The sequence below is a fragment of the Pinus tabuliformis genome, chromosome 7, assembly GCF_031772625.1.
Source record: "Pinus tabuliformis cultivar Carrire ecotype Pingquan chromosome 7, CPIR1, whole genome shotgun sequence".
Taxonomy (NCBI): domain Eukaryota; kingdom Viridiplantae; phylum Streptophyta; class Pinopsida; order Pinales; family Pinaceae; genus Pinus; species Pinus tabuliformis.
Window position 1 is genome coordinate 155,334,896 of NC_142293.1, and position 25,820 is coordinate 155,360,715.

Here is a 25,820-nt window from a genome sequence, read left to right on the forward strand (position 1 = left end):
GTTGCATGCAAGGATCATTTTGGAAACCTCCCACCAAGTGTCTCTCTTCCTAGATTTGTGGCATGCGTGTCACATCTTCAATTTTATCAAAAATCATGAACTAGACATTGTAGAGCTCATTCCTCATATCAACCTTATAGCTCTGACATCCCACATCGCATCTAGGAGTCGTCGGCACATTCAGCTTAGCTGTTTTGGGGTAAGCTCGTCCTCCATGTCTTTTGTTGCATTTCTGGTGCTTTTTGTGTTTCACTTCATATGAATGTTGTCTGCTTGATTTAAGTGAGTGATTGTTGTTGTTATGATATATACTAGATTGTACTGGCATCGTTTCAGTTTTCGTTAACATCTCACTTCTATCGCATGCATGAAACTGTTTTCACGAATGGTTGTTGATTCGGTGACTCACCTCACCCACATGCATGTTGTTCCATTTTCTAAATCTTTCATTTGTTGTTTGCATGCATGATCATTCACTTATGCTTACACTCAATATCGCCATGTATTCACATTCACATTCACTTTTAGTTGCCCGTCGACGGGTCTGGGCAGCCTTGGCCCAGACTCTGCCTCACCAAGACAGTATTGTGCAATCCTGAAAGGGAAGGCTTTGTCTTCCTATCAGGAAATGCGCATTTATGCCTAGTGACTGTCCTCTAGTCTTACATTGCACAATTCTGAGGGACAGTGATTGCTGGCCCAGAAAATTGTGCGATGCAATCATTCAATGTACAACCATTGCTAGCTGAGATTTTGCATTGCCCAATTCCAATAGTCAGTAGCCAGGATGGATTGTGCATTATGGAGTTCCAATAGTCAGTTAGCCTCCTGATAGCCTGGACTATGCCTTGCATAGTTTTCATAGTTAGTCTACTGACCTCCTAACAGAAATTGTGCAACATTCATGATCAATCACACAGGTATGTTGCAAGTTAGTTCTCAAGTTCATTTTGGTTTTCGACTGACAGATTGCTTGCCATGAGTGTTGCCATGTCTCCAGGTATCAAAAGTGTTCATCTTCCTCTCAACAGCACACATACAATGGTTTCTAGGAGAGCAAAGGCGAACACACCATGCAGAGCACACTTGGGGATGTAGTCAATCAAGTGTCTATGAACTTGCCTACCCATGAAGACATCAAGTTGTTCATAGACAAGGACATCAAGGTATGATGACAAAAACATCGCAACAAGAAACACCATGAACAATAGCTTAAGGTAGCATACCAGATGCAACGAATGTAAGAGGAAGGTTGTTGACAACACAATTGTAGAACAAAGTTGCAAGCTCAAGCATATCTACTTATGGTGAAAGCAACTTTGGAGAATCAAGCTATGAGGTGATGATGCAACATGAAGATCGTGCGAGAGTAGAGAAGGGAATAGAGAAGGAGTTGCATTTGCTAAAGTAGAAACTCAAGGAAGGACATGAGCTGCATAGACGAGGGAAGGAGTTGCAGTAGGAACAGGTACAATAATGGGCGCAACATGCACTCATGGATGAAATTGTGCATGTACAAGTTATATACCCATCCCAACAACTGGCACGGAGCAAACATGATGAGTAGTGTTGTTGATCACATGCAAGGGAATCTAGTAGCATGCATGTCATTATGCGTATGCATGTGATATAACCCATTTAGCACACTCATCAAGGCAAAGACAAGAAGAAAGTCTGACTGGAGCTGAACATGCAGTTGACAGTTGATGTGCATGACCACCAGCACACATTGGAAGATCAACACGAACACTATGCATCAATGTGTTACCGATTCAGTCGCACCTAAGAAGACCATGCACATGTTAGCAGACGATTTGGATGGAGGAGCCACACCAATGCACCAGGATGCAACGGAGGCAAGGGTTCGCTTTGGCAACATGTCACGATGGAGCGCATGCACACCATCATTAATGACCAAGCATTGCATTAGCTTACCACCTTCACCATCACAAACATGTCAAAGAGTTGGTTTCACCACAATGGACTAAGTTTCAGTGATGTCTTGCATGGCTTGCTTAAGCCATTTTGTCTCACATGAGCGCATGTGCAATGTAATGTAACATCTTGTCAAGTGGAAGTTCGAGTGTTGATAGTTGGATGTAACAATCATAGAGTAGATAGTCATGATGGTAAATGAACTGTCACAAAGGGGAATGTCAAGGGTCACCCCACCCTTTGCTATAAATAGAACCTCATAACTCATTGTAAAGGCTTTTTGTCAACCAAGCTTTCGATAAGACTATCTTGGAGAGAGCTTGGATAGTATTGTAATGAGCTTTGGCTTCTCCACTATGCAGAGCTAGTATATCTCATTGGAGGAGTAGGCGGTTGTGGCTGTAATGTTCCACTCTTGGAACTAGTGGTTAGACATGGATGTATTGTATGACTGGAACTTAAACTTATTAATATAATAGAGCCAACACATTTCATGCATATGTTTTATTGTATTCTATGCTATCTGGTTTAGTCTAAATGATATATGTATTTGTTTGCTTACACATGCATGTAAGGACTTCTGTGTATGTATGTATGAATCTTTCTAAAACATGTTGTTGGTTTAACCATCACTTTGGATTGCTAGCTAACTTGCCTTCCATGTTGTGATTCATCTTTGCTTGTTTGTTACCTTGTTAACTCTGTGCTATCACAAGTTTCAAAGGGGTGCACTCATCTCAACCCCCATGTGTTTGCACCTCTCATGCACCTTCCTTGGCTTGTTGCAATTGTCACACCCTTGCTACCAATAGAGACATCTTACTTGCCTCTGTGCGAAATCATGGTCAAGACATTACTGTATGAACCACTATTGGGATTCCTACACCAAATGGTCCAAGGTCCAATTGGGACTTCTTACTGGGAAGATCCCCTTACATGTTTGCAGGTCTAGCACCGTCAACATTTTGGCACTAGAAGGAGGCCCATATAACAAGTTGAGTCCTCGCATCTATTTTGAATCTCTACATATCTATCATGAATTACTATAGATTTTCTCTTTCGGAGTGTATGTCTTATAGAAACGACTTCATTATCTCAGAAAAGCTCTTGGATAACTTGTCACATAAAAAATTTGATGAGGCCACGTAGCCTTGGTTAGGCATGCGGTCGATGTTGTAGGCTCATGCGAAAGACATGGGATATTTAAATAGTACGTGACCTACATGTTGTTCGTCTACATGCTTTGAGGGCACCCCATGCACTGGTGTGCCACGCTGCCTGAAAAATATATTCATTCTCTTTCTCATCTGGTCATAGAGATAGACCATGCTTTCAATCACTTTAACCATAAAGCACTCGGTCAAGAAATTCTCAAATTACGAAAAGCACTAGATGAATCCGTTGATCAGTTTTACACACACTTTTGTAATCTTGCATATCGATTTCCCGAAGATGAAATTGATTGGGAATTTCTTTATGGAATATTTGAGTATCTTCTTTGCATATCTGAACCCCGCTCAGCACACTTCAGTGATGGAGCTGCGCAGTCACAGGCAAGCATAGTTGCTGTCACAGGTGACTATCCACCTTCACCTCCTCAAACAACTCAACCACCGTGGAGTGATGTGGGAGATCATGCACACACATATATTGAACAGTCACATCCTCCCACCCCACCTACTCTTGATATCTGCACAGATTTGGCTTGCAAGCCTGTTGTTTTTCACGTGGATTTGTTCTCTCAACCTCCATCCCCACATTCTGTTGATCCTCCATATTGTACTATCTTGTGTTTTCCCATGATGGACTCCTCACCTATTGTGAACAAGGATCAAGTTGTCAACAGAGTTGGTGTTATGCAGGTGACCTACACCATCATTCATGATGAGTGTGTGCGGGAATATAAAGAAGAACCTGTGGTGAGGGATGACTCCCTTCCAATCGTGCCTCATCTACTTTATCTTGACATCCCTTGTGATTCTTCCACTACTGATTTCCCCTATGAAAATCCATTTCTGTATGTTTCTACTTCCGATCATTCACAGGACACGTCGGATGTCAGTCTGTCATCACAGTGCAGAGAGGAAACTTCCTTTGAAAATCCGTCCAATATGTCATCTATCATTTCTGAAAACATAGAGGGTGAACATCTTTGCTTCTCATCTACCCCTCTCCCCGATTCATCAAATCATGAGGAAGCCGACAAACATCCTAAATTTTCTAATCTTGGTTGTCATGATCTCTCTACTTCTTCGTCTAATCATGGTGTTGATTCAATCATTGTTAATCTGTCTAAGACACTAGCCTACGATGATCCATCTGTCAACGAAGTCAAAACCCCATAGACTGTCGAGGCACTTCGGCCTAAGATTATGGTTATGTCAGGCCCTCGTTGTCTTGAGGTTGGTTTCAGTTCTGGTCAGGAAATTGTTGAAACAATCACGGCTCCTCATCACTCTCTACTTTGCATTGAAGATCAACCAAACACCTAGATTTCACTTCCTCCACTCGAACTACTAATCCCATCGCTCATGCATTGGAGGAATCTGACATAGCAAGCACACATACAATGTAATATGGTCTACCTTTCTCACATTTTCTTACATGTCACAGTCAAGAGAATGCATATGCTTGACATCTACACGTAGTGTAACACAATGCCATGGTAGCTCCATAGAATGCATCATGTGCTTTCACTCATCTTTGTTTTGTGGTCGCTTGTAATCTCAGAGTGTTTCCGTCTTCATCGTTATATCTTTCGCGCTTGCTAGTTTGCACAACTGCGATGTTCGCAAACTATGCCTTCACCAACATGGGTCAACCAATGCACCGGTGGCTGCATTGGAAGTATCACTTCACGTGAGATGACTCATGCATTGTTAACTTAGGAGTAGGAGTAGTGTTTGCTTTTGAGTTGTTTTCTTGTATGCATGCTTGCTTCTTTCTTTCTTTGTGTGTTTGTTTGTTTTCTTGTTTGTTTTCTTACTCTCTTTACTTCCGCATTTTCTTCTTCTTCTTGATTTGATTTTGACTTGTTTGCTTGTTATTGTCCGTAGGTTAGTTTTGCATGGACCGTGTGTGACTCTTGAAACAAGCTGGGTAAAGTACGAGAGGACTTGTGCAACTATCAACTTTTGGTTATCTGTTTTCCACTCCCTTACGTAAGAACTTGTTGTCTTCAGTCCATGATACATCAATGGAAAATACATATTTTTCGAAGTGAACCTTGGTGAAAACACAATTCTTGTGCGGTAACTAGTATCACCTAATATAGTTAGTTGTTTTTGGGTTAATCCTTGTTAGCTCAGTCAAGTAGAGTAAGGTGAGGGGGAAAACCTTAACAAGCATGTCAGAGGTATACATAAACTACTTCTCTGAAGGAACAACCTCTTCTTCTCTCAATAAGTTGGGATCCCTCTTCCACCTCTAAAATGAATAAGTGCTATGCACAATTATGAAGATGAGAAATGAAAAAATGAAAAAGTGAAAAAAGTTTGAAAAATTGAAAAATGAATAAGGAAAAGGAATATAAAGGCTTCTTGCATAGATAGGTGATGCAAGTAACTATGTCGGGGGACCAGGCTCACTAGCAGTGGAGTGATTCTTGTGTTCCTGCGTGTCTCCATCGAGGTACTGTCTAGACCTGCTGGCAGCGGAGCAATACCAGAGATGAAACTAAAACTCAGATGACTATATTGCTTGTGCATGAGATACTCCTCAACCGCAATCAAAACAATTGTGTTGGATTGGCTTAGAATGTGTGTCAACCGACCAAGGGCTTGGTAGATGCTACAGATTACAATCAAGCAGTGTGGAAACTAAGATGAACTGAGAACTGAATAATATTTCTGGAGATGTTAGACTTTCTTTTCACAAACAATGTGCATTCAGATAGCTCAATTTCTACCAATGTGTCGCCAAGTGTTGCAGCAGCTACAACCACCCTCCAAATTTTTTCCTTAGCTTTGTTTTGGAGCCTCCCTACCAACCTTTCATAGCAGCATGACTTTCCTTTTCAAGTACACAAGCTTCAATGATTTTCTTGTAGAAAGACAACCTATCTATCAAATATTGATGCATTCCCCTCACAGGTTGTTCCTACGGACTTGGTCCAGCTACAGGCTAAGTAGATCCCTTAAGAAATTCTGCAATTCTGGAGGGAAACCAACCTTCTATCCAGAAATTATGCAATTCTATCTAGCAGCCTACTGGGCTCTAGAATTGTGGAAATCTGCCAGTCAAGATTCCTCCAAAAAATTGTGCAATTCCTCCCAGCAGGGCTACTCAGCCTAGAAAGTGCACAATCCTAGGAAGCAGTCAGCTTCTCTACCAAGAAATTACACAAATCTCCTAGGAAGCCAGCCCAGCTCCCTTCTAGAAACGCGCATTTTCTCCCACCAGTTGAGCAACCTCTTGCATGTACAGTTGAGTTGACTGGCTCCCTCCATGACTGAGCAAAACAAATTTGCATGTATGGGCTACTTCTCCCAACACATCATACAAAGGCATCCCTTGATTCAGGGATTTACTTTTAGCAGTTGGAGGTTGCATGCAAGGACCATTTCAGAAACCTCCCACCAAGTGTCTCTCTTCCTATTGCGGAATGCACGTCACATCTTCAATTTTATCAAAACTCATGAACCAGACATTGCAAAGCTCATTCCTAACATCAACCTTGCAACTCTGACATCCCACATTGCATCTAGGAGTCGTTGGCACATTCAGCTCAACTATTTTGGGGTAAGCTCGTCTTCCATGTCTTATGTTGCATTTTTGGTGTTTCGCTTCGTACAAATGTCGTTTGCTTGATTTCAGTGAGCATTTGCTGTCATTCTAATACATACTATCTTGTACTAGCACTGTTTCAGTTTTTGTTAACATCTCACTGTTGTCCCATGCATGAAACTGTTTTTCACAAACAGTTGTCGATTCATTGACTCGCCTCACCCACATGCATGTTGTTCCATTTTCTGAATTTGTCATTCATCATTTGCATGCACGATCATTCACTTATGCTTACACTCTGTATCGCCATGCATTCACATTCACATTCGCTTTCAGTTGCCTGTCGATGGGTCTAGGCAGCCTTGGCCTGGACTCTACCTCACCAAGATAGCATTGCACAATCTTGAAAGGGAAGGATTTGTCTTCCTCTCAGGAAATGTGTATTTATTCCTAGTGACTGTCCTCCAGTCTTTCGTTGTGCAATTTTGAGGGATAGTGACTGTTGGCCCAAAAAATTGCACAATGCAGTCATTGAGCCTACAACCATTGTTAGCTAAGATTGCGTGTTACACAATTCCAACAGTCAGCAGCTAGGCTGGACTATGCATTGCGTAGTTCCAACAGTCAGTAAGCCTATTGATAGCCTAGACTGTGCCTTGCATAGTCTTGGCAGTCAGTTTCCTGACCTCCCAGCGAAAATTGCGCAACCTTCATGATTAGTCACATAGGTATGTTGCAAGTTAGTTCTAAAGTTCATTTTTGTTTTCAACTGACAGATTTCTTGCCATGAGTGTTTCCATGTCTCCAGGTATCACAGGTGTTCATTTGCCTCTTAGTAGCGCAGGTAAAATGGTTTCCAGGAGAGAAGAGTTGAATATACCATTCAGAGCACACTTGGGGATGCAATCGATCAAGTGTCTATGAACTTGCCTACCCATGAAGACATCAAGTTGTTCGTAGAAAAGGACATCAAGATATGACGGCAGTAGCATTGCAGCAAGCATCACCATGAACAATAGCTGAAGGCAGCATACCGGATGCAACGAACGCAAGAGGAAGGTTGTTGACAACACAGAGGTGGAACAAAGTGTGAGCTCAAGCAGATCTACTTGTGGTGAAAGAAACTTTGGAGACTCTAGGTATGAGGTGACAACGCGACTTGAAGATCACGCGAGATCAGAGAATAGAACGTAGATGGAGTTGCATGTGATGATGTAGCAACTCAAGGAAGAACATGAGCTGCATAGATGAGAGAATGAGCTACAGCTAGAACAGGTACAACAACGGGTGCAACATGCACTCATGGATGAAACTATGCCCGTATAAGTTATATATCCATCCCAGCAGCTGGCACGGAGTAGACATGGTGAGCAGTGTTTTTGATCACATGCAAGGGAATTCAACAACATGCATGTCATTGTGAAAACACGTGCAATCTAACCCATTCAACACACTCACCGAGGCAAAGACAAGAAGCACGTCCAACTGGAGTTGAACATGTAGTTGACAGTTACGCATGACCACCAACACACACTAGAAGATCAACACAAAGACTATGCATCAGTGTGTCGCCGGTTCAATTGCACTCAAGAAGGCCATGCACATGTTAGAAAATGAGTTTGATGGAGGATCCACACCAATGCATCAAGATGCAACAGAGGCAAGGGTTTTCTTTAGCAAGACGTCACCATGGAGTGCATGCACACCATCACAGATAACCAAGATTGCCATCAGCTCACCACCTTCACTATCACAAGCATGTTAAAGAGTTGGTCTCACCACAGCAGACTGAGTTTCAGTGATGTCTTGCAAGGCTTGCTCAAGCCATTTTGTCTCACGTGGGCACATGTGCATTATAATTTAACGTCTTGTCAAGTGGAAGTTCAAGTGTCGATAGTTGGATGTAACAGTAATAGAGTAGATGAAGAGTCATGAGGGTATATGAACTGTCACAAAGGGGAATGTCAAGGGTCACCCCACCCTTTGCTATAAATAGAACCTCATAACTCATTGTAAAGGATTTTAGTTAGCCAAGATTCTAATAAGACTATCTTGGAGAGAGTTTGGACACTATTTTAACGAGCATTAGCTTCTCCACTGCGCAGATCTAGTATATCTCTTTGGAGGAGCATGTGGTTATGGCTGTAAAATTCTGTTGTCAGAACTAATGGTTAGACATGGATGTATTGTATTACTGGAAATTACACTTATTAATATAAGATAGTGTTATAGGGAAAAGTGTCTACACAGAACTGCTTATCCCACTAAGGTGTGGTAGCTACCTTAGAAACAAACAAAGTAAAGCTACTTTCGTTTTTCCTTTATGAAATATAGATGAGAGAAGAACAAAGGAGACCAACCTCTGTCTTGCGCTTATCTCCTAGTTTGATTCCTCTATCTCCTGATAGTCCTTCGCTACTTGCTTCCTTGTACGCCCAGCTTCACAGAGTACCTGTAGGATCAAAGTAGCATAACACTATACAAGAACATGGATCTATAATCATAAACAATCTAGGATCAGATGTAAATTGACCATACAAATGCATATAACATAAATGACACAAGAGTATGGAGGAAAACTTGAATAGCTTTTATTGATAATCAAGAAAGAGCGAAGGGAGTTACAACCAGTTGTTCTGACCCAGCATCATCCTCTCAGCAAGTAAGCCCTTCTTCACCTCATACAAAGCTTAGATCACCCAAAACTATGATGTTGTCTCAAGAAACCAACAACAATTCCTTACAAGATGCAAAATTCCAGCCTCTGGATCTCTGGGATGAGGGATCCATATATAGATATATGTAAGACAGATGAGTCAGCTTGTGATTTTATTAGTGTCTTCCATCTGATATCTCTTTCTTCCACTTGGAGATTGATGATCTCTTACTCATCCTTGGTCGAATTCAGAGAGGCAAGTGTCACAGGAGAAGTTTCTGGAAGATTCCATGCCTCTCCACCTCGAGAATTGACACTGCCATTTGTCACTTCTCGCCCATCGCACCCCATAGAAGGGCTTTTTGAAATGCAACGCACCCACAGAGTGTACTTAGGTGAGATGCAACGCACTTTGCCTATGGAGCAGCTGAAATGATCCTGTTTTGACCAGTTCTGAGTAGTTTTTCATGGAGAACTTCTGGGAGAAGCTGTAATCAGTTGACCCTATTCCTTTAGGGGTTAGAACAACACTTTTAGGGACTTAGGAGCCCTTGGTTTATGGACATTTTATGCTTGGGGTTGCAATGCCCAGAAATGTCTATAACAGTTGCCCCCTAAAGCATGAGGTCGTTAATCTTTTGATGTCGGGTGAAATGCTTTATTATGAGGGTCTGAAGTTCTTTCAAGCTAGGAGGAGACCTGTAATAAGATACAATACAATACATTATCTTCATAATATTTTCATGATCTAGCTGAGGCGGGCATTCCCATGCTCAGCTTTATAAATTCATTTTCATGTACATAGGATAGACAATCGTCTGAGTGTAGACAGATGATTCTGGTAGAGTCATCATCCCTTTGATTGGATGATTATCTGTGCAGCAATGATGTACATTTGATGTCCTTATTTCCCTGAATATATATCGCAGCCCGGATGGATGAAACTAGATCCGGGGTCTTCAATCTTGTTCAATCTTCACTCGAAGTACAAGTCTATCCATGTGAGAGATGTTCTGGAGTCGAACATGGAAAGACATCACCTGATTACCAGCAAATGATGTAAGCTGTTAACAGGCATGAGAGGAATCACCGATAATGATAATGACCCTCAAGGTACTGCAGTACAATTTACGTGGTGTGAATAAAGGAATTGGCATCGAACACCACGCAAAATCTTTCGGTCGAAGGTCATTGATGTAAACCTGTCGCCGGAAGTGAGAAACTTTCCATTGAGGCATGCAAGCTTCAATGTACTGAACAGGGTGTTCCTAGATCGACTTCTTGGATAATGAGCTGATGTTGACAAGAAGCGATCTGTCATAGGAGGGCCTTAATGAATCCCACATCAATGACACGGAACGAAGCAAATGATTTTAATGGAGGTGAAAACGATCTGATGACATAAGGTTCAGGGTGGCGGTCATGAAAGAATGGAGTGTAAATGTATTGTAGCGGGTGAGACACAGGTGAATTCTCTCAATGACTTCTCTTGAACATATCGGCGACACTGACGTGATGGATTGGTAGCATTAACCCCAAATGTGGATGGTGTGATGGGACCATGGTGATGTGACTGGTGAATGAAACAACCCAACCCGACTTGGATGCGGAGTGAAAGTGTCATGTTCAAGAGCGACTTGCTACCAACAAAGTTTCTTCAAGTTTTGTTCCCAATTTTTCCCGAGTCATTGCTGACCAGTACCTCTTTATTTTTGTCAAGCTTGAGGAGGATAACATATGCTTGTTCTATAATTTTCCCTTCGGGCAAACCCATCGCTATGTTTTAATGAGCCTAGTGATAGTGAAACTCGTTCTTGTCTGCTATGGACAAGTTTGTCGCTATTAAGTTTTAACGAGTTTAACAACAAAGATAACTCGGTCCTTTTCAATTTTAGAGAGTCAGAAAAGGGACGTAAAGGAAACTCCAAAATTCCTTTTTCATCATCTAATCCCTTAATTCCGAAAAAGTATAAAACAATACAAAAGGGATCAATTTTCAATACTTTTAACGAGCCGAACAAAACAAGCGCTCGATCTTTTTGTGTAATAATCCCTCAGGTCCAAAAAGATTAAAATCTAAAGGAGGGATAGCACTTCCGGTCCCTTTAATGAGCTGGAGAGGCCAATGGCTCGGAAATATTTTCATATTTTATGAGTCAGTTGAAAAGAGCTTAAAGGAGACTCGTCTTTTGCGGAATGAGTGATAAAATTGGGTAGCAACTGATTCCAGGTAAGGTTTGGAATTTTCCAATCACGATAGTGTTACAAGGATGGCTAGTGGGATCACTCTTCGCAGCTGTTCCTCAAAAGGGGTAAACAATCAAATGGAGGTGAATGATCGGCCAATATAGAGTGGAGGTGATGATGAAAACACGACCAAGGCTTTAAAGGCTGAAGTACTACATTCACGATGGTTATTTACTGGGAAATAGTTCATTTTTTAATGAGCTTAAACGGGGGGAAACATTTGCTCATGACTTATGTTTATTTTTTAACGAGCTTGAACTATGTGCTAAAACGACTCGATTAATCCAGTCGTATAATAAGAATGTATCATATATGAAAACAGAAATTTTTTGAGTTTTGCCCCACATCCTTTCTTTATGCAAGTTAGGAAACGACCAATCTTACGAGTTTAAAGGGTTAGAGGACCTACAAATTTAAAAAATAAATGGTCGCTCTTCGCTTGCACGCCAAAAGGTTTGCATGCCCCCAGGTATAAAATAAAGCTTCAAAGTCACCTTTCATTCTACCGACAAAACATTTGTTTTATCAGGAAAGGTCTACCTCTTTCAGGTTACCAAAGATTGTTCTATTCACACCGCAAACAAAACACTTCTTCGGCGATGTCTACCGAAATAGACAAAGGTGAGACAATCCACTCACATAACTTTGACGAGGGAATCTTATTCCAGTCTAACCCCCTTTTCCAATCACGGACGGGAGTACAGACTAGTCATATATCTCTCGTGGAAACCTACCCTATACCCGAAGTTTTCCTGCCGAAGCAGACCAGGGTGCATGCCCCCTGGGTTTCAGTCATGTCCCCTGAATCACTCGCGCTCATCAGGTGGACGGACTAGAGATTGATGAGACATTCCTTGTGTGAAAAGACCATTTAGGGATGGTATATGACTATTTGCCATGCGTGATCCGGGAAATGAAAGCTGGTCTACGAGCTTGACCACTCTTCCTTCGTGCGGAAAACACATTACTCTAAAGAGTGATGAGACAATGGCTCCCATGCAATAAATATAGTCTCGTCCAAGGAGTAGATTATAATCCAGGGGTCCTTGGACTACCATTACGTTCATATGAACGGTTTTCCCTCTCAATGTTATGGGCACATTGGGAAGGATCCCTAATGGTCGACTGGTTCCTTTGTCAAAGCCTGTTAGATTTCTCATCTCAGGCAAAAGCGATGGCGAACCAAGCGCTTTCCAAGAAGTCGAGGAAAGGATACTCACAGAAGCCCCTTCATCTATGATGGCACTGGCCATAACCATTCTATATATTTGAGCAATGATTCGGAATGGTACACTAGCCGGTAAACAGGGTTTGCCTAGTTGATTCCAGTCAAAGGAGACAACTAGGTTGCTTGGAGGTGGGACTGAATAGACGGCCATGTACGAATATGACGAATTTCCTTCCTGCGGTAAAGGAATGGGTAAATTTCCCCCATGTTCATCGGAGTCTGTGCTTACGAAAAGAATTTGGACGGTGTCATCCTTGTTCTCTTCTGTGACTGTATCATCTGAAGATGGAACCTCTGAAGGCAAGACCGGGTCAACTGCCGCCTCGACCTTTTGAATTTCGTCTGGTATGGGTTCAGATGGTTTTTCTTCAATGATAGACACTTCGGCTGACCACTTGGGCGGGTTAGCCAGATTTTCAACTAGTGACGGACTCGGCAAGAGTTTTTTATATCCAGGAGGAAGTCGTAACGGTGAAACCGGACAATCATCCAAAACTCTTTTAGCCTCGTCTAAGAAGGGACAACGGTGGACGGCATGATCGCCTTCGCACAGTTTACAAGGAAATCTATATTTTCCTTTTTGTCCTGAGGCTTCACTTTCACTAGTCGACGGTGTGTTTTCAACATGATCATCAGAGGTTGACGACACCGGGTTGTGCAAACAAGGAGACCAGTCCCTTAAGATCTGAGGGATGCAGGGACAATCTCGATGATAGTGGTCTCCTTTGCAAATGACACATGGCGACTTAGGCCTGGTCGGTGCAGTGTGTGGATTTTCGCTAGACGATGCTTGGTTGCCCCCTTTCGCTTTTAGCTCCTTCTTCTTCTTCTCTTTCTTCTTATTTTACTTCTTCTTCTCAGGTACTTGATTTTTGGCTTTACCAGCCCCATCAAGCGAAGAGGAAGGAGGAGAGGAAGAATTGGAGGAAGTAGAAGGTTGGTGGGTAACTCTGGATTCGTCTAGTTGCTGACTCGATTGTTCAGGAATTACGGTGTTCTGAATGACAGAGGTTGAGAAGAGCCATACGAGCAAGCCGATTGTCAATCCTGGAAGCAACAATGTGGCCATATGGGGCGCACCAACATCTCCCCAAGAGGAGAAGGGACTAGGATTTCCTCCAAGGGGAATTTCTTGGTTGGTGGATTCCATTTTCTCAACCTAAGATCAACATAGGAAAGGGTGATGATTATTCCGTTTAAAATAAATTTTAGATGCTTTGACACAACTTGTTTTTCCAATTTTAAAGAGTCAAGAAAAAACAAAAGATGACTCTAGTCGCCTTCGATTTTTAATGAGCCTGAAGTGACAAGTGCTCAGATGGACCTTTTCCGTTAAGGAGTCTGAAAAGGAACGAAAGGGACTGCTCTGGAAATCTAGGTAGAGGGATTACCAAACCAATCGAAAAACTGCAGAATACTTTTTATGGTACGGCAGTCAATCTTCCCGAATGCTGTGTTCAGTGCATTGCGATCGATAGGGCGGTAGACACGGCTTCCTATGGATAAAGGATTAAGCCTATTGTGGTCTCCCAAAATATACTCGACGATACGTGGGAGCACAAGTCCGTACTGGCACTTATCGTCTCAAAGTGGAGGAATCACCCAACCATCAGTGAGAACAACAATTACCAGGCTTTACGACGCCGGAATACGTCTCTAGCATAGACTTCTAGATGTTGTGCATTAGGTTCCAAAGCGTTGTTAGAATCATTAAATTTATTTTATAGTTGATCTTGCTTAAGAAATTTTCCTTTCAGGTTCACCGCGAGATGTAGATGTACAATTCCTAAAATGCAATCTAAGATGATAAACAGTTTTTTGGAATGAAAATCCTAGCTACTAAGGAAAGAGAGATAGTATTCTTTCACAAAGAGCAAAGAGCACACACTAAATGCACTGTCCTAAATCAAACCAATCAAACAGTCTAAATGCAAATGCACATGCATGTATTTGTTTTCGGCTTTCTTAGTATGTGAATAATAAAAAGAAAGCTAATGCGCAAATCTGAATTACTTTTCAAGTGACAGTTACTAACAAGTTTCTTTTCAAAATAAAAAATGAAGACAATCACAACACTTTACGATTCAGAAATGAATACTTGCTTTCGACACTAGAAAAACTACAAATTCATACCAAATACAATAGTAACAGGGTAATCGACTATCAAGAGCAACCAACTCTCTCCTATGACTGAAAACGACACTTGCAACACTTTCAAATCAAGAAACGACAGTACAATTACGTTACTTTTTGCAAAGGAGAACTGAGAATGACTCAACAAATACACAAAAACATTTACAGTTCTTTTGCACAATGGAGGTGGAATATCAGCAAGGAAAGGGGTTTCAAATAGAGATATACTGATTACTAATAGCAAAACTCATGAATATAACTAAAAAGAATGAACACAGAAACCAAAACTGAGGAACAATGCCTAGTTTGATCAACGCACCTGTAACACAGTGAACTTGAAATGCAGCGCACCTACTACACTCGGGAAGTGCGCTGAATTTCAGATTCACATAACAGAGCCTGCGCTGGGCCAGAGACGAGACTTTGCTTGGGTTCTGGGTCACAGTTTGCAGTTCAGTTTAGGGGTTTTGGCCGAGCAAATGGTAATCAGTAAACCAAAAATCAGGGGTAGATCTAAGGAGGTTACTGGAGCTATCACAGGGGCAATTAGAGAGTTTGTAAATCAGTTCTTTAATTCATAAACAAATCCTGGAGATTGACTGAAGTGGCATTTATCTACTTTGCATTTGCATAGCAAATGCAGTTCGAAAGCTACCTGGCTCGACTTCAGGCTCCGTCTGTAAGTTTATAAAATAAACAACAAGGAAGATAAACAAACAACCTACTCACTCCCCAGCAGAGTCGCCATTTTCTTACAGGGAAAAGTGTCTACACAAAACTGCTTATCCCACTAAGGTGTGGTAGCTATCTTAGAAACAAACAAAGTAAAGCTACTTTTGTTTTTCCTTTATGAAATATAGATGAGAGAAGAACAAAGGAGACCAACCTCTGTCTTGCGCTTATCTCCTAGTTCGATTCCTCTCTCTCCTGATAGTCCTTCGCTACTTGCTTCCTTGTACGCCCAGCTTCACAGAGTACCTGTAGTATCAAAGTAGCATAACACTATACAAGAACATGGATCTATAATCATAAATAATCTAGGATCAGATGTAAATTGACCATACAAATCCATATAACATAAATGACACAAGAGTATGGAGGAAAACTTGAATAGCTTTTATTGATAATCAAGAAAGAGCGAAGGGAGTTACAACCAGTTGTTCTGACCCAGCATCATCCTCTCAGCAAGTAAGCCCTTCTTCACCTCATACAAAGCTTAGATCACCCAACACTATGATGTTGTCTCAAGAAACCAACAACAATTCCTTACAAGATGCAAAATTCCAGCCTCTGGATCTCTGGGATGAGGGATCCATATATAGATATCTGTAAGGGAGATGAGTCAGCTTGTGATTTGATTAGTGTCTTCCCTCTGATAGTTCTTGCTTCCACTTGGAGATTGATGATCTCTTACTCATCCTTGGTCGAATTCATAGAGGCAAGTGTCACAGGAGAAGTTTCTGGAAGATTCCATGCCTCTCCACCTCGCGGATTGACACTGCCATTTGTCACTTCTCACCCATCGCACCCCATAGAAGGGCTTTTTTAAATTCAACACACCCACAGAGTGTACCTAGGTGAGATGCAACGCACTTTGCCTATGGAGCAGCTGAAATGATCCTGTTTTGACCAGTTCTGAGCATTTTTTCATGGAGAACTTCTGGGAGAAGTTGTAATCAGTTGACCTTGTTCCTTTAGGGGTTAGAACAACACTTTTAGGGACTTAGGAGCCCTTGGTTTATGGACATTTTATGCTTGGGGTTGCAGTGCCCAAAAATGTCTATAACAGATAGCCATCATGTTTCATGCATATGTTGTATTGTATTCTATGTTATCTAGTTTACTCTAAATGATATATGTATTTGTTTTCTTACACATGCATGTATGGACTTTTTTGTGTATGTATGTATGAATCTTTCTGAAACGTATTGTTAGTTTAACCATCACTTGGATTTCTATCTTTCCTTCCATGTTGTGATGCATCTTTTCTCGTGTGTTCTCTTCTTAACTCCGTGCTATCACAGGTTTCCAAGGGGCACACTCATCTCAACCTCCATGTGTTTGAACCTCTCATGCACCTTCCTTGGCTTGCTGCAGATGTCACACCCTTGCTACCAACAGAGACATCTTAATTTCCTCTGTGTGAAATCATGGTCAAGGCATTACTGTATGACCCACTGTTGGGACTACACCAAACAGTCCGAGGTCTAATTGGGACTTCTTACTAGGGAGATCCCCTTACATGTTGGCAGGTCCAACACCGTCAATAGAAACCACAACATTGATGTTTCTCTTAGAAAATCAAGCTCTCACTACCCATAAAACGTTGTCACATCTTCAATACTTCCCTATGAACCTATATAAATGCATCACTCCTCTCTTCCATGTGGCATGCATGGAAAATTTCTACCACGTGGCGCCTCCCTGAAGCCACGTGGGCCCGTAGGTGCCCTTTCTCCAACACTAAACATAACAATTTGTTGACTTTCCCCGTTGAGTTTCTCTGAACCCCATACTCTTTTCCATTGAGTGGGATTTGCACCCAACCTATTTTATTATTATTAACATATGCACCAAATTTCATTGTGTTTACAGACCTGGCCCTCCTGCCACTTAACGAAAATTGGAATATATGGCTGGCCATGTTGGCCCCAAATATATAACATATATACATGGGAACATAAGCAACATAACATAACTCAACCCACCAGCCTAAATTGTTGTACATATAATTACACCATAATAAGTGAGTAGGGTTATTATAATAAATTAGATACACTTAGTAAATCTCCAAGCCTAAAAGGGTCACAAATCTTTATAAATGAGGACTTATTCCAAAATACCAAGCTGAACTAAGGAAAGAGGTTCAAAAGGTAAAGGAGGCAAGAAAGGAAGGAAAATGGGCAATAATTAGAAATATGAAAGCTCTTATTAGAGATAGACCAAAATAAGAGTGATAAATAGGAATTGGGAACACTATGAGTCCTCTTTTAGAACTATCATGGTTTACCATGGTATAAAGGTTGTATGTTAAGTCATATCCTGAGTGATACTGATTTTATATTCTTAGTTGAAACTTGGGAGCATGATGAATCCAAGCCCCCCCATATAGATGGATTCATTCTTTGGTTGACCTAGAACAAGAAACCCTCCCGTAGAGGTTTTGGTGGAATAACTTCTTATATAAAAAAATTCTCCTCACATTCAACTTCATAAGATTGACCCCCTCAATTGGTACATTTGGATCAAAAAAATTTATTCTAATCAATAGGATTTATCTCTTAATTTGTTATTTTTCTCCTATCAACTCAACCTTATATAAGGAAAACAACCTGGATAAGAGATGCCCCTTCAATACCTTATAACATGATATTCATAGTTTAAGGAATAAAGGTGATATCCTTTTTTTAGGGGACTTCAATGCTAGAACCTTTACTAACCAAGGTACTCTCCTAAGTAATCATGCTCACCCTAATCCCCTTTGGCTAGATGAGGACATTAACTTAGCTAGTAGATTCAAAAGAAATTTTGAAGACATAATTGAGAACTTATTTAGTGCTAAGCTAATCAAGCTCTATAGTTCCCATGACCTGAGAATTTGTAATGGAATTAATAAGTGTCCAGCCTCTAGCCATATGACTTCTATTCATGCGTTGGGAATTAGTTTTGTGAATTATATGATATATGATCTCCATATTCTCAATCGTATTGTAAATTTTGACCTCCTAAACAACCACGATCTTGGTTGTAACCATAAACCTCTAACCTTAATTATAAACCTTGACATTCACATTAATCACATGCAAGATAATTGTGAGATTCAAAGGCACATTCGTTTTGATAGAAGTAAAATGGATCTCTTCTTAAAGGATTTAAATATGGATTTAGATTGCTTAACGTATAATGATAACATTGGTCACATCCACCACAATATTACTACAACATTTTCCACTACCATTAATAAATTCTCTATTGAGGTGTCTTATAAAAAGAATAATAAAACATCTAGTCCTTGCTATGATAATGATAGTAAAATTTCCACGAGAGTGATTATATATGCTCCTAATGAAATCGTAAAGCTTGAAGAAATAAATATGTATTAAGATCTTATCAAAAGGAAGAAAATATTCTATATAAATAGGAGGCAAGAGCATCTTCTTCACCGCTTCTAAAGTTTAGCCCATAAAATATTGGAGAAAAATTCTTGTTTATAAAATGAAATAAAATAATTGAATCCCCTTAAAGAACTAGGATATATATCTTAAGAATCTTTATGATTTTCCTGATCTCATGGGCACCATCTTGAACACTCCTATAGAGGACGATATATTATCTTTAGAAGATGTTCAGTTCAGGATTAAGCAACTCGCTAATGCGAAATCTAGGGATATTGAAGGCTACCAAGCTGAAATTCTCAAAATGGGAAGGTCTGTCCTCGTCCCTCATATACGCAAACTCCTTAATCTAGCAGTGAAAGAAGGATTCCCTAAGTCTTGGGTGCAAAGCCTTATTTTGCATATCTTTAAAAGTGGGCATAAAAACGTTCCCTCTAAACATAGGACCATTATGATTAGCCACATTTTAGACAAGTTGTATGGACTCATTTTGGAAAAGGAAATTAGCCTTTGGCTTGAAAGCCATGGTAAAAGGCTAAAGGGAAAATTGCCTTAAGCATACACCACTCAAATATAAACCATCTTGTTACTCTTAACTATAGAGGAATGTCGCAATAATAAGTTTGATCGCCTTTGTTGTTCTTTTGACTTTAGAAAAGATTTTGATATCATTCCTTGTGATAAGCTATGGAAGAGACTAGAAGAGATGATGGTTCCTCCCGAGTTGAGGGATGATGTGATTAGGCTATACGAGAAAGTTATTGTCAACCTTAACACCACCGAGTTGGTTAGAAGAGATTGCATGCAATATTGGGGTTAGGAAAGGATGTCCCTTATTGGGCCTGACCCATTTTGGCATTTACATTGATAAGCTAGAAGAGTACTTGGAAGCCGTATGATGTGATGGATCTAAGATCATTGGTATAGTCATTACTCTTATCCTTTATGCTGACGATATCATTCTTTTATCTAGGAGCCATGACAAGCTTGACAATCAACTTAGAATCCTCCAAGATTACTACTCCATGATGGGTATGCCTATTAAAACTGATAAGACTAAAGTTATGATTATTAAATTCAAAAATATCAACTATGATAATTTCATTTATGATAATAACTACTTGGAAAAGTTTCTTAACACAAATATATGGGAATCGACCTTCATCATCAGCTCAATTATAATTATAGCATTGAGAAAAGGATATTTGGAGGCTGGAAAGCTTATCATGTGCTTGAAAACAATTGTAAGTCGAAAAATATTTCTGCATGGAGTAAAAAAAATTTCCTCTTTGAGACTATCATCACCCTCATTATTTTATATGGATGTGAGGTTTGGGGTTGCATTATATCTAGAGAATTTTGGTGGAAGATTGAGTTGACCCAAAAGAAATTTATAACCTACAACCTCATGAGTAAATGAAATGCTCCCTACCCTATCATCTTGATTGAATCTAGCCTTTCATCCATTGAGACCATGACTATGAATATGTATCACATGTATAAGAAGAAGCTATACAACATGAAAACCGAGAGGTATCCTAAAATTGCTTCTAACTCTGGCCAAAACCCCCACCTCTAACTCAAGCGAGGTTGGCATAAGGATTCTTAGTCTTCGCTAGACCATTGGGGGGTAAAGGAGGAGATCATCTTGAAGAATAAGGATAATATTAAAAATATTATTACTTCCAAATTTAAGGATGAGTTGTGGGACAATAAGGAGTTAGACGGAAAAAATAAGCTAAGGTATTATAATGAGGTGATCAACCATAAATGGAAAAAATAAGCTAAGGTATTATAATGAGGTGATCAACCATAATCTTGAAAACCAAAATTATGTTGAACAGTGCTAAGAAGAAAATGAACATTGTTAAGATAAGAACTAATTCTCATGGGCTTCATAGTGAAAATGGGTGTTGCTCTATTCTGAAAACACGTTGCCATGAAAGAGTTTTCCAGCTTTGTGATAGTGAGAGGGTTGAAGATGAAAAACACTTTCTCTTAAATTGTTCAACTCTTACTCACATGGGTTCTAATTTTCAAAATCCATCCACACTACTTCCTGACTTGTTAAGTCAACAAAACTATGGTAATCTAAAAACACTTCTTCTTCGTCTTCTCCTTCTCCTTTTCTTTCTCCTTCTCAAATTTAATTCATCAAATAATCTCCTCTTCTTCTTCTTGTTAAGTCAACAAAACTATGGTGATCTAGAAATGCTTCTTCTTCTTCTTCTTTTATGTTGATCTAGAAACTCTTCTTCTTCTTCTTAATGAATTATTTGATGAATTAAAGTTGAGGAGGAGGAGAAGAAAAAGAAGTTCTTTCTTCTTCTTCTCCTCAAATTTAATTCATTTAATAATCTTTCTTTTAAAACACTTTCTCTTAAATTGCCCAACTCTTACCTCTCTAGTTTTCAAAATCTTTAAAAAGTAAAGCTAAAATGGATCTTTATCTTTTAAAATTACAGGTCAAAACATACTCCCACTGAGTTTTTTTCTTCTTCTTAATTATTTATTTAAATTCAGAACTCTTTAAAGAAACTAATGGCCTCTTCGTTATAGAAGACCTTCGTCTTTTAAAACTACAGGGCAAAACATACTCCCACTGCCTTTTCTGGGTATCCAACAAGTTGCCGTGGTACTGGGGCTACTGGCCGTGCCAAAGGAAATGCGGTCAATTACGTATTGCACGGAATCAAATTCATTCATTTACAAGGCTTATTTTAAAGATGCTATAATTTGAATTTTTTTTTAATTAAATTTAATCAGAAATATAGAAAAAGGTTAGGAAGATGTTTGCAGTCGTAAATATGAGCGCAATGGCCTTTAGTCCACGCGTAGTGGCACATCTTACACGGATACTTGGTTTTCAGCCCCACACAACTGCAATGGTTGCTTCGAAGGTAACTCTTACGTTGGTTTGAGTGCCCAAAACATATTAGATTTTTATTTTGTGTCACTGTCGACATCGTTGGCCCTAATTTTATCGTATGATCAGGCCCTGATCTCTCTCGCCACCATTTCCTTAAAAGGGCGCCAGCAGACAAGCACAGCTTTGGAAGGAACATGGGTGAGTGACATTAAAGCAACCCGATGACCTCATACCAGCTTCAACAGCTTACACCATAAGACACGCTTTCCCATGGACATCCTCCTAGGTATCGCTCACATGCCTATATATTCATGCAACTCCGTCACAGCTTTATAATAATTCAGGTGCCTTCTATAATCAACGGATACACCCAGGGTGATTGTGTGGGAGCTTGAAGAGAATATGGGCGTGTCAGCAATGCACATTATATTGATTGCTATGGTTATCTTGTTTTTTTCGGCCATGGAAGCGGAGGGGATGACGAGGCATTACAAGTTTGATGTAAGTTTGCCGCTTGATTAATCTGCTATAATATTCATTCATGGATCATGCATCATAGAATTTTTTTGGTAAATACAATTGAATTGTGTGATTTACTTCGATTTTCAGGTAGAACTGAAGAATGTGAGTCGTTTATGCAACACAAAACCTATTGTGACTGTGAATGGAGAGTTTCCGGGTCCAACAATATACGCAAGGGAAGGAGATACCGTCATAGTGAAGGTGACCAATCATGTCAAATATAACGTTTCCATACACTGGTAATAACATCATCGCCTTTTGCATTTCAAGTAATTCATATGCACTGCAATGCAAGATCACAATTGCTTAAATTGTGAAAGATATTGAAAAGAAAAAAATGTCAAACTTCAGGCACGGGGTGAGACAGCTCCGCACGGGTTGGGCTGATGGGCCGGCTTATATAACTCAATGCCCCATTCAAACCGGGCAGAGCTACGCGTACAACTTTACAATCACTGGACAACGAGGCACACTGTGGTGGCACGCTCATATACTGTGGTTAAGGGCAACAATTCACGGAGCCATTGTTATTTTACCTCCTAAACATAATCCATATCCCTTCCCCAAACCCCACAAAGAGATTACTCTGCTTCTAGGTATAGCAATTTTAATACAGATTCACTAGACTATAGTATTTGACGTTTAATTGACTTAAGTTAGATTTCTCACCGGTTCAACTATTGGTGCAGGAGAGTGGTGGAATGCAGATGTGGAAGCTGTTATCAATGAAGCGCTTAAAGCGGGAGGAGCACCCAACGTGTCTGATGCTCACACCATTAATGGAAAGCCAGGACCACTCTTCAACTGCCCTACTAAAGGCAAGAGGCTTGCCAAACACCTGGAAATACTTATGAATGTTTATTGTTGGGAAATATACATGAAAACCTGATAATCTGATAATCTGATTTGGCAATGCAGACACTTTCGTGGTTCCAGTGGAGCATGGGAAGACTTACCTTCTTCGAATCATCAACGCTGCTCTCAATGATGAGCTCTTTTTTGATGTTGCAAACCATCACCTGAAAGTAGTGGAAGTCGACGCAGTGTACACAAAGCCATTGGAGACGAACTCAATAGTAATTGCGCCGGGACAGACCACAAATGCCTTACTCCAGGCCAACCAAAAAAGTGGTAGGTATTTCATGGCTGCTCGCTCATTCATGGATGCTCCGGTTACCGTTGACAATAAAACAGCCACAGCCATTTTGCAGTACGTCAATTCCAATTCCACTACAGACTTCGTTACGATGCCCAGCATTCCTTCGCAGAATGATACCTCCTTTGCCACCAACTTCAGCAACAATCTCCGGAGCCTCAATTCCGCCCGATTTCCCGCAAAAGTCCCGCAGACTGTAGATCGCCATCTCTTTTTCACAGTAGGGCTTGCCCTTGACTCGTGTCCCACTTGTAACAATGGTTCCCGTGTATCTGCAGCCTTTAACAATATCAGTTTCGTTATGCCCAAGATTTCTCTTCTGCAAGCCCATTTCTTTAATATCACGGGTGTCTTCACCACTGATTTTCCCGATAGGCCTCCCACGCCTTTCAATTATACGGGCACTCCACCAAAAAACCCAATGACATCGAAGGGAACCAGACTCACTCGGATTCCCTTCAACTCCACGGTGCAGTTGGTACTTCAAGGCACTAGCGTGCTGACAGTGGAGAATCATCCAGTCCACCTTCACGGCTTCAATTTCTTCATTGTTGGAAGAGGATTTGGGAACTATGACCCAAAGAAGGACCCTGCCGAATTCAATCTGGTGGATCCTCCTGAGCGCAACACTGTGGGCGTTCCCACCGGTGGCTGGACGGCTATCCGATTCAGAGCCGACAATCCAGGTAACCTAACTTTAACCCATCGGATTGGTGATTTCTTTTGGAGGCAATATCCTAGAACTTTCTGAATGATTATTTATGAATATATGATTGATGAGGTGCATGAATGGATGAATGCATTCAGGTGTTTGGTTCATGCACTGCCATCTGGAAGTACACACAACATGGGGACTGAAGATGGCGTTTGTTGTTGAGAATGGAGATGGACCCAACCAATCCATTTTGCCTCCTCCAAAGGACCTTCCCAAATGCTAATTATTCCAATGATGGCGCTAGACCAGCTGACCATAACAGCCATTGCGTCGTTACATATTTCACTATCGTGATCGAATAAACAATTTTAGAGGAAGGACTTTCATGACGGAGACCAAGCACAGTTCCGTTCGTATCGAGAGTCGAATATGCTTCCCTAAAATGCCCATTTGTTATGGCCGGGGCTTTATCTACGTAATCAAGTCAAAATTTCATCTTATAATATTAAATGAAATTAATAGATAATTAAAATTTGGGAATAGAAAATGGAGTTATTTCCAACAAAGCAATGTAAATGATTACATCTCCTTATCTGAGGGTAGGATAGACGCCCAACGACATTAAAGTATTTGCTTTAAAATTTTAAATGAGTACATTATAATTGCCCTATCGTTTGTAGCAACAGTTCCCATGTTAATACCATACCGGTCTACAAGGTGTGCACGAGTGTTATATGTTATAGATGTATACAAGGTTTGCAATATGTTATAGACGATAGTTGTTTATGGTATTACATAATTGATCTCGATGGGTTTTCTTGAGTTGAGGATGGTGATGGTGTTCATTTTATGTATTGGTTTTCTTGAGTTGAGGATGGTGATGGTGTTCATTTTATGTATTGGTTTTCTTGAGTTGAGGATAGTGATGGTGTTCCTCTTATGCATTTTTTATTCTTGTAGTTGCAGATTATTAAGCCTATTGTTATATGTGTGTTTTGTAAAATTTCAAATTTATGTTTTATTGAAATGATTTTGGAAATCAATTATGTAGAGTGATTTACCACATAAGAATAGGTACCTATTATACATGTTATTTTTAAGGCTTCCAATATATACTATGGAACCACTAAGGTGAAACGAATCAAGAAACATTACTTTTCACTAAACTCAAACAAAAGTACTCATAAACCAACCAAATTTAAATCTAAACATGAACCTCTCTATTTATATTCCTCCAAATACCTCAATGAAGATTTAAGTATTCATGGATTTCTTCATTGAATAGTTTACAACATAATCTTAATTAGTTCCCTTTTATGCATCCAATTCCTTAGGAAATCTATTTCAACATGAGCAAAAATATAGGCAAGAAAATTCTAAGCAAAGTGTGTCTGCACGCACACACACATAATGGCAGAAACATTTTACATTTGGTATACAACTAAATAAAGGAAAAAATGCTACAAAGTAACTATATTTTAGGTTTATGTTTACATGAACTTCTCACAAAATATTGATAGCCCAAATATAAACCAAAATTAAAAAAGAAGGATAAAGCCCCATTTCATTGGGGTTTAGA

At 40.1% G+C, this 25,820-nt stretch overlaps 1 protein-coding gene across 1 annotated transcript; it reads left to right on the plus strand.

The window, feature by feature from the left end:
* The first annotated feature begins 22,273 nt into the window (after positions 1–22,273).
* Positions 22,274–25,012, plus strand: LOC149246325 (laccase-11-like). Its single transcript, XM_089455665.1, has 6 exons — positions 22,274–22,409; positions 22,518–22,669; positions 22,782–23,026; positions 23,120–23,248; positions 23,349–24,272; positions 24,394–25,012. Exons 1-6 carry the CDS (start codon positions 22,311–22,313, stop codon positions 24,522–24,524), a joined length of 1,680 nt encoding a protein of 559 aa, XP_089311791.1. The 5' UTR covers positions 22,274–22,310; the 3' UTR covers positions 24,525–25,012.
* The last annotated feature ends 808 nt before the right edge of the window (positions 25,013–25,820 follow it).

What these genes read in the sequence shown, in the direction of transcription:
- LOC149246325 (XM_089455665.1), top strand. Translation starts at nt 22,311, where the DNA reads ATGGGCGTGTCAGCAATGCACATTATATTGATTGCTATGGTTATCTTG. An exon ending in CGAGGCATTACAAGTTTGAT is followed by an intron (nt 22,410 to 22,517) that starts GTAAGTTTGCCG and finishes TTCGATTTTCAG; the next exon opens with GTAGAACTGAAGAATGTGAG. An exon ending in TATAACGTTTCCATACACTG is followed by an intron (nt 22,670 to 22,781) that starts GTAATAACATCA and finishes GTCAAACTTCAG; the next exon opens with GCACGGGGTGAGACAGCTCC.